This window comes from Cryptomeria japonica, chromosome 6 (assembly GCF_030272615.1).
Source record: "Cryptomeria japonica chromosome 6, Sugi_1.0, whole genome shotgun sequence".
Taxonomy (NCBI): Eukaryota; Viridiplantae; Streptophyta; class Pinopsida; order Cupressales; family Cupressaceae; genus Cryptomeria; species Cryptomeria japonica.
In genome coordinates this window covers 649,325,779-649,336,166 of record NC_081410.1, presented here as the reverse complement: position 1 = coordinate 649,336,166, position 10,388 = coordinate 649,325,779, and the positions used below count along the sequence as shown (strand labels likewise).

Below are 10,388 nucleotides of genomic sequence, written 5' to 3'. Positions count from 1 at the left end.
ATAGTGGTCCATGATTAAAGAGAATTCAATGATTGAAGATTCTCTTGAAAGAAATAGATGGACAAAATCAAAAGAGTACTTTGGAGTATGGGCAAATATTTAACCCATATCATGTGTACAAAGACACATACCTTGTGTACGAAAGCCCATGCTTATGCAAACTTTTGGAGGATGTAAATGATTAGAGAGGATTAATGAAGGTTAGGAATTTGCAATTGGAGGATTATCAATCTAATTGGTTTTAGGCCACTTAATGAAAAGTAACGAAAAAATGAGAGCTAAAATTTTTTAATTTTTTGAGATGGGACAAAAGAGTTAAGTAAAATTTATTTATTTATTATTGAAGAAAGCTGAAATAAAAAGTACATAAAAAATAGCAGTCCAGCAAAGGAGCTGCAAATAAGAAGAAAACAACAAATAATTGAACCGAACACTACATAATAGAACCATTATCAACTAAGAACAACTATCATGACCAGCCCAAATAAGGCTGATGAAGTCTTACAATATCAGGGACAATGACAAGACAGGTGGTAACAAAAAGACACTAACACACTATAGCAGAAAAACCATTACATATTAACCTTAAATAATATTTGAAGCTGTTTGGCACACCGAATATTGTTTTCATGAAGCTGCAAAAACTGATACTTGAATAAATATTTATGAGTTGTCAAATCTATATACTTTCAAATTGATTAAGCTACATTTACTTATTTTTTAATGTGTACTATTATTCTCTTTTAAAATGAGAAATCCTTGTATACTTTCAAATTAATAAGACTACGTTTAATTATTTCTGAATGTGTACTATTATTCTCTTTTAAAATGGGAAATCCTTACACCATTGAAACCTTAACTAGCTTGTGGACGGACACGTCTATTCTGGCTTCAAAACGGCAGTACGGATTGACTAACATGCGTGTTTTACATCGTCGATTTTGCAATAAACGACTGTGATTGACTAACACGTCGCTATCATGGTGTACAAATGATCCATTTGGAAGCCAGAATAACCGCGGCGCTTGTGGACATTATTCACTGACTGTTGTTAGTACTGCCATGAAACCCGCTGAACTGAAAGTTAATTATGTTTGACTCATTTTGGCATGGAGCTTAAGCCACAGCAGTAGCCCTCATTTCCATATCTATCAAATCACAAGCATTTCAAAACTATCAAGCAAACAGTTTACATAAAAACAAAACATAAGAAGGCTTTCCAAGTAAATACATACGATAGAAAAGCCAAACGGCTAGAAAACCAAAATCGTCAAGTACGCAAGCACGAAACATTACTGTCACTCTGTCATGCAAGCCAAGAAAAGATATCGAAAGAGGGATTTTCAATCCGTCACTGTAATAGAAGATTCCAAAAAAATGGACGTAGACAAAAACTGTAGAGACTTTCAAAGATTTGTGTGCATGCAAAACATCAAATGGAGCCATGAAAAGAGTTGAGGAGAAATTCAATGACTTGTAAAGTAGCGTACACGTTAAAATGACGGAAAGTAGGGTTAAAAACAGACAGTAGAATCGACAGACTACATTATTCGACGTACTCTCTTCAACAACGTTACCTCTCTTTCATAAATCCATGCATTGCAAAATGACAACCGAACAGCAAACTTCTTGTCGTTCGTTAATCATTATACATTAACTTCAACTGACATTTCAATGTGTTTTACTTTGAAGCTTCAAAACCTAACTAATGAAGTTTTCACAGAGCTTCTGGAATCCATCATTTGTTTTTTTTATCTTCTATGATTCATTATAGAAATGTTCAATATTGCTTTTAGATTTAAATGTGTTTGAAACTTTTGGTAAGTTTTGAATCATATTTAATGATCTAGTACCTGGAGGAATAGAAAACAAGAAAATGATAAGTTATAGACAATAAGGCTTCTAGATTTAGATGTGTTAAAGAATTTTTGTTATCAATTATCAAGACCATATTCATTGTGATCTATGATCAAAATGCAGAAATTACTGATCAAAACTGTTTAAATAGAGATCTACCCATTAATTAAACTGTCACAAATGTCCAAACTTGTAAGGTGCAGATTCATTCCAGAGATCTTGAAGTACATTCCACAGAGCATTCACACCGTACCGTACAATAATTTCACAGTAGAAATATCTGTGCTCATCTACCAGTCTTTTTGAAGATTCAGGTGCAGCAAAGTATGTTTTTTAAGAATTGCGTTGGGAAGGCTTTGTCTTTGTCGTTTACTCAAATTAGGCAGAGCTGCTTGCTAAAGATTTTCTTTTAATTTTTTATAATGTGCTAGGGTATACAAATAAAGCACATCTTACACTAATTATTCAATTTCTAACTTCGATTGAATTGAAGCTTACATTTCATGAAAGTTTGATATAATGGGAATGAGTTGAAACTGAAATGATAGATATGAGTAATTGAGATAAGCTAAACATAAATAAGTAGTTTATTTATTTTTATACAATTTTGATATTTTTAATTGTTTTTATTTAAGTAAGAAATGAGAGTCTTTGTCGTTCACAAATTTTGAAGGGAGAGCTGATCTGAGCATCTTTTGTATAACCATATATTCTTTCACCTCTTCACCAAGTCTCTTAATAGTATTGACAATTTCATCCATATAAAAGAGATATGCATCAATATTTTCTTCTTCCTTTATTTTGAGACTTTCAAACTATCGTCTGTAAGTTTGGAGCTTTTCTTGGTTGACCTTATCATCACTTTCATAGATGTTTTGAATTTTATCCTAGATGTCCTTTCTTATCTTATATTGCGCCACATTGAAAAATTTAGAATTTGATAATCCAGACAAGATAGGATTCTTACACCTCCTCTATCCTCCTCTGTCTATCTCACCCCTCTCTCTCCCCATCTAGGTTTCTCACCTCTCTTTCCCCCTCTAGGTCTCTCACCTCTCTACATGTTTGATCTCTAATTTTCTCCCTCCCTCTCCAACTCTCACTCCCTTCCCCCTTACCCCTCTCCCTTTATGAATTGTCTCCTTCTCTTCTCTCTATAGCCTCACCTCTCTATATCCTCTATTTCGTAGGTCTCTCACTCCCTCCATGTCTACCTCTCTCTCCATCCCTTCCTACTTTATCTCTCTCTTTGTTATTTTTTCTCTCCTCTTCTCCCTCCCTTCACTATCTAGGTATCTACATCTCTTTCTTCCTCTCTCCTTGTCCACCTATATAACTCGCTATCCATGTTTCTTATCAACCTATCTATCTCACCACTCTTTCTCCCCATCTAGATCTATAACCTCTCCCTCCCCCTCTAGGTCTCTGACCTCTCTATATGTTACATGTCTAGTTCTCTCCCTTCCTCTCCACCTCTCTCACTTCCTCTCATCCCTCTCCCTTTATGAACTCTCTCCTTCTCTTCTCCATCTTCCCTCACCTCTCTATCTCTTCCTTCCCTAGGTCTCTCACTCCCTCCATGTCTACCTCTCCCTTTCTTCCCCTCTTTGTCCCTATCTCCCCCTCCCTCCTTACCCTCATCTCTCTCTCCCTCTACACTCTCTCTTATTCTCTCTTGAGCATGGGTTTGAGGAGAAAAAATGGATTCCTTTGATAATGAGTGTGGCTTTGAGGAGAAAAAGCACACATGTTGCAAGATCAAACAACAAAATGAGGGCAACTTTACACTTTTTTGTAATATTTTTTCCAAACTGTACTAACCAAATAGCACACTAGCCAAATAGCATGCTAGCAAAATACTGTACTAGCATTTTGGTTTAAATCGACTAAGCATGAAGCTTGGTCATTCTAAACCTAAGCACACATGCCATATTTGGCTAGTGTGTTATTTAACTTGTTTGTTATGCTTCGATGGGGGCCAAAAAGTAAAGTCACAAAATTTTGGTCCCTCATCTTGGTGCACTTGTACACTTGATACTAGTATTAGTCTAGGATCATTTTTCCCACATAACATACTTTACCTTAGAATTTTATTTTAAGAGCCACTACTATTATCATTTTTTGCTCTTGAATCATTTTTGAAATAAAATCCTTCTTAGTTTTCCCTTTTATGAGCTTTCTTTGCTAGAATCCTCTATTAAAGAATCTAAGGATGTGGTTGCTAAAAACCTTAAAAAGTCCCCTATCTTGGTCTATTAAGGTCTAGTATTTCACTTGTACCAATTCTATTTAGCCATATGCCAGCCAAAGTCCATTAGAGCTGATCTTATTGATTATTCCCCACTTGTGAGTCCTTCTAGAGAGAAGGTTGATTACTATGTGATGGTTTTTATGAAAGGTAAGAACAAGAACCCTGCTATTTTTATTACTCCCCAATCCATCTCAAAAGGAAAAAAAAATGTGTCCTCCTTTTGGAGGCCACTGTGGAATCTTCCTCTAATGGTACTAATAAATAGATCTCTTCTTTGAGTATGTTCAAGACCAAATCCCATAAGACCCCTAGTTCTTCTCATTGGAAGGTTGCTATTATGGGCCTTTGCACCATTAAAAATAGTCATTTGACTTCTCATGTGATCAAAAAGACATATGTAAAGAGGATTTATTTTGGAAATCTCCAAATACCCAAAGCCAAGAAGGCCAGTAAGATATATGTTTAATTTATTGATGAGGAAGGCATGTTTATCAACGAGGAAGGATCTATCCCTAAGGAGAATTTGGAAGCTAGGGAAGTGGTGCATTAGGTGCTCATTGTTCCTTAGAAAAATGGTATAGAATTTGGTGCAGGGGTGACTATGTAGAGTATAAGGAGATCCAAGAAAATTTATATCCTCCCAAGTGCAGCTATGGTTTGAACATGTATATCCTTCATTCTGGACAAGAGGTATATTTTTAGGGCAATCGTTTGTGAGGTAAAGTTCCCAATCTTGATAGTAAAACAATACATTGAGTTAGGTTTCATTACTCTAGTACCAACTAGTATTTCTCTACTTTATCCTTAGGACAATCATTCTAGATCTATGACCCTCACTATTACAGTATGTGATGCAGTGCAAAAAGGATTAGAATGGTGATGGAAACACAACACACAAGAAGCAAGTTCAAATGTTAGTGTTAGCAACAAAAGACTATCCTAAGAGAGATATTAAACATGAAATGGAAAGCATGCAAATACAAAAGAGATAAATTACACTCCTCCAAATGCTAACCAAGATGCTCATAGTTGCTCCTCCCTTGTTCCTCTCCTCTCCAAGTTCCACATGAGTGTAGCTCTCAGCTCTACACTACTATGGAAGTCTTATGGAGATTCAAGATTGAATATGATTATGAAAATATGCAAATGTAAGCTAAGAATGAGAAAACATGAGTTAATTAAGCTATTATCAATTGTAACCAAAAGACAATGTGGATTATGATTTTAATCTAAAATGCTCTCTCAAATTTACTATAACTTAGATGCATACAAGATTTCTGGATTATGGCTAGATGTTCTTAGATGATTGAAAATGAGAAAGGAGAACTCTATTTATAGGTAAAATGGAGCAATGGATGGTTGAGATTGAGTAATCTCAACAAAGGCCAGGATTGAAATGTTTATCCATGTAAGGGCTTTCAACCCAATCCCAAGATGATAAATTTCATCATGAGATGGCTTAAGAGGAGAGGGAAGAAGCATTAAATGCTTGAGATGACATGAAGGTTAGTTTGGGAGGTAAGGTCAAGCTTATGTTGAATGAATAAAGTCATTATCCAATGAATAATGCCTTTATCCAAGGGATAAACTCTTGTGCAAGAGTTAGTGGGGATAACCATGGTCAAAGCAATGAATTCTTGAGGAGACACATGAGTTAAATGGAGGTTGAGTTAGAGGTAAAGCCTCTAACCATGTGGGCAAGTGGAATTAACTATAAATGGTTATGTAAGAGCCATTAATGGTCATGTAAGAGCCATTAGTGGTTTGGAAGACTTTAGGGGTTAACTTGTTGAATACATAAAGCATTAAATGCTTTTCAAAGACTTTTGAGGCTTTGAGAAGTGACTTCAAGTTGCTTAGGAATGTGACAATATTTAGGAGATGGATTAGGCTGATTAGAAGAATTTAGAAAGTGGTTAGAAGAGTCTAGAAGGGGATTTAGGATTGCAAGTGGGTTTGGTGGGTGAGGGAAATTAGGATTTTAATTAAAATAAAATAAATTTATTTCAATTGTGGCTGCAACTTGCATTTGTAGGAGAATGCAAGTGGGGTAGTTTAGGGATTTAAATAAATGTTTTATTATTTATTTAAAAGGGAAAGGGGGTTAAATTAAATAAATATGTTTTATTCATTTAATTGATTTAGAGTGTGACTTAATGAATTAATTTAAATAAATTGAACAATTTATTTAATTAATAGGAGAAGGGGTTGAAAATGAATGAATTAAATATTAATTTAATTAACTGATTATTGAGGGTTAAATAATCAAATAAATAATAAATATTCATTTAATTAAGTGGACAGATTTATGTGACTACAGTATGGATAATATATATACTTAGGTTCGCATGACCTTATTTCATGTTGTATTGCCAATCTCTTCACATGTTCTTATAAGCTTTCCAATAATTCAGTATTTCTAACCTTTTCTAGAGTTCTCCATATTTAGGCCTCTATCCAATATGCCATTTGGATTAGCAAGAAATTTGAAGGAGATAGACATGAATTCTATTCCCAAAGGATTTATGCTAGTTGTAGTCTAATAACCCCAAACTCACTCCTATTGAGGTAGTAAAAATATTTATTCTAGATCCAATCTAAGCACTTAAATAGAAAGAAAACTTCATATACAATATTAGGATTGATAATCAAATTTATTATATTGATATCTCAATATGTTATGTACATTCCTTATATCCTCTTTACACTTATCTTATTTCCCTCTTCTTCTATTCACATCAATCTCAGTCTCTCTCTCTCTCTCTCTCTCTCTCTCTCTCTCTCTCTATAGACTAGATATCTTATCTATACTTATATCTCCTATTAGAGACCTAGCCCTTAGAGAATATCCAAAAGACTAATCTATTTCCTAGTTGCATAATATGAAACTCAATTTACCGGATTCCACGCTTATCTCTCTAAACCAGTGTTTATATCCCATTTTCTTTTCAAGAGGAAGTAAAGAATTTAGATGCTTAGGCATGCACTTGTTATTTTTTATCTTTGCCAAATTTTAAGGATTTGATCTAGGAGAACTTATCACCTATGACTAATTGATATACTAAAAAATGTCGAGATATTTATGTAGAGTGAAACAAAAGACCACACATCAAGTGAAATTACGAAGTAAAACACTATTAAATTTTGGAATAAATATAGAATTTAAGTATACATCCACAACCACAAATTCATTCTAGACTTATTAATTTATCCTTTAGTAAATAAAGTTCGATCACAAACTTTCCAACAATTTAATGATAGAGGAGCATTATTTATTTATTGACCTGATATTAATTTGATTTCATAATCTCATTTGAATTTGATATTTTATCGATTACTTTATCAAACTAAGTATCAAAATATATCATATTCAATCTCCAAAATAAAAATACCAATTTATATTAATTATACTTATTTAATTACAGCCTGGATTCAACCCCCGAAAAAACATTGTTTTCCTTTCCACAAATATGAATTTTATATTGCATGTAGGTTGAATACCCACCGACAAAGGATCTTGAAAACCTTAGAATTTGAGTTAGTAAAAACCATACAGATGACCTCCACAAGCATTGATAAATGTTTCATATTAGGGCACATATTGTCAGGTCTAACTCGAATAACCAGTGTACTGCTCAAATTTTTTAAAGCTGTATATGTCCACGATAATCCAGTTTTTCTCATGTAGCTATATGCCAAATTCAATGAACACATTATTTGCTCTACCATATTTGTCATAAATGTTAACAAGGAAGATGCCCCCCAATAACATGCTCATCAAATCCAAATTTAAATCCCAATAACTCTATTGTACATTGAATTAATGGACCTGTTTGGCAGGGTCCACACAATGAGAGAAAATTAGCAAAACCAGGGTAAGTTAATAATAAAAGGAAACATTTAGAGTCCTAAGAAGAACACAGTTGGAAATAAAGTAGAAACTTCTATATATATTATAACACATCACTCCACCACTGCTTTGGTTTGGGCATTGAGTTTGGATAGATTTTTAGTTTTCTATCCACAGCTGTAAACTCTTAAACAATGCCATACTCCAAGCCCATCAACACTCCCTTCACTTTATACCAACTACAAGTGTCATTTCTTGAACAATCATACTGAGTTCTAATCAGATATTATCATAACATGGTAGAAATCACAACAATAGCTATAAGCAGTTTAGTCCATATGTAGAGATCTGATGTACCGTTTAGAAAACTTAAGATACACGAAATTAACTATAACTACTACTAAATACCCCTGACCTATCAACAAGCCAAAAAAAAAAATGCCTACTTTACATTACACCATCCATCCAACCTGGTGTTGTCATATCAGTTAGCAAAATAGGCTATAGAATAGAAGGAACACTTGGAATAGCAGATAATTTGTGGCAGGATCCAGTTGTGAAAGACCCAAGTTTCTTGTAGTACTCCACAGAGAAGAGAGAAAGAGAGAGCTGAACTTGGTCCTCACTCCACAGTAGATTATTCTCCTTAAAAGCACTATCATTATGATAATAAGCACTTCTACGGAGAGGATGCAACCAGTTCACATACAAGCGCCTGAACCCACCCATAACATTCACCACACATCTTATCCGTCCAAAAGGAATGGCAGTTGCAGGCCAATGTTTAGTACAAATGACTTCCCACAAGCTATCATCAATGGCTGCCTGGTGCCACCTTCTACACACACACGAGGCCATTGCCAAGGCATCTGCATCCAAATGACTTAAAATCTCTTGCATTGCATCCACATTATTGATAATATCCCCATAGTTGTTCTTCTTCTGCTTCATCATTCTTTGCCCATCAAATACCATGACTTGCTTCTTTTTTGATCAAGAGCTTATAATACTTGAAGCTTGAAAGAAAGCCCAGTTGATTGAGACGGTGCAGATAAGTTCAAAAGACAGTTGAGCATAAAAGAAGTGAGATAAAGCCATTAGAAAAAAATTAAGGTTCACTCATGTAAGGCAGGATTTAGGTCACGGATTTTTATGATGTGAAGACAAATGATTCAGAGAAAGTGGGCGAGTAGCAGTCAGCAGAATAGACAGGATACATTATTCGATGTACAACATAAGATCACTTTCATAAATGCATGCGTCGCATAAGGACACCAAAACCCAGCTAAGCCATTTCCGTAAATACCTGCTAGACGTTCATCTTTCAAACTTCGCACGATTCAATTGTCATCTCAAATTTGTTTGGCTTGAAGCAAAAAAACAAGAGTTTTGTAGACTAAAAACATGGTCTTGAAGCAAAAAAACAAAAGTTTTTTAGACTAAAAACATGATTTTGAAATCTTGAACGTCGCAGGCAATGGCGTTTGGGAGAGGGAGATTGAATGACCGTCCACTCGTACGAGTGGGGATTTTCATCCACAGCAATGCGGCACAGAATTTTTTTCTTTTTAAATACATGTTTTTTGGATTCATTGTTGAAAGTCCTGTCAAAAACGCTCCTGAAATGAGAAAGGTTTGTTTGGATGCGCTGCTTCAATTTTTCTTTTAACTTTTGTAAACGTGTTGGGTGCCCGCCAATTTATGTTGATTATGAATTCGGTGGAGGGTCTCATAGAGTAGGTAGTCCTTTCATAATGCTTTCATCATATATGCATAATTGTATGGCTGAAAACTGCCCATTTCAGAGAAAAATTAATGATGATTTCATCATATGTATAATTGTAAGGCTCAAGAGTGTCCCTTTAGTACTATTTATTTGGACTCATTTGGATTTTATGATAACTTTTAGTGGTAGTCAGTAAATAGATTTGCAATGATACAAATTTTGGAAAGATTATATAACTCTTTTAATAATAGTAACACATGTTATTGAAAATAGTTTAATAATAGTAACACATGTTATTGAAAATAGATTTATATACTTAACAACACAAATTTTCGAAAGATTACATCTCTTCTAACATATAGAAATGATAGTTATACATGTTTAAGAAAATCATAATATCGTAAACATAACAGACAAGATACAAACACATGCTGAAAGCACAAGGTACACCATGTACAATTTTAGGAAGTGTACACTTCCGAGCATCCCATCACTAGCTTATGCATCAAGATATAATGTTGACATCACCATCATGGTTAATTAGAGTCATTTCAACTAGATTCATGTTCCTTTACCCCTACTCTAGCCTTGCAATTATGGGAACCCAACATGCCCCAATATGTCGAGAGATGGAAGTAGGATACCCCCTCGAGAGATTGTTTATGCATTAAAGGCATGAATGATCTCTTGAAAAAAAATGTTAG

General features: G+C 34.4%; 1 protein-coding gene across 1 annotated transcript; it reads right to left on the bottom strand.

Annotated features, from left to right (window-relative positions):
• Positions 1 to 8,031: 8,031 nt before the first annotated feature.
• LOC131856014 (F-box protein GID2-like) lies at positions 8,032 to 9,048 on the bottom strand. Its single transcript, XM_059207070.1, has one exon. It carries the CDS (start codon positions 8,931 to 8,933, stop codon positions 8,460 to 8,462), a length of 474 nt encoding a protein of 157 aa, XP_059063053.1. The 5' UTR covers positions 8,934 to 9,048; the 3' UTR covers positions 8,032 to 8,459.
• Positions 9,049 to 10,388: the final 1,340 nt, after the last annotated feature.

Coding starts and splice junctions, on each gene's coding strand:
- LOC131856014 (XM_059207070.1), bottom strand. CDS start 8,933: ATGGTATTTGATGGGCAAAGAATGATGAAGCAGAAGAAGAACAACTAT.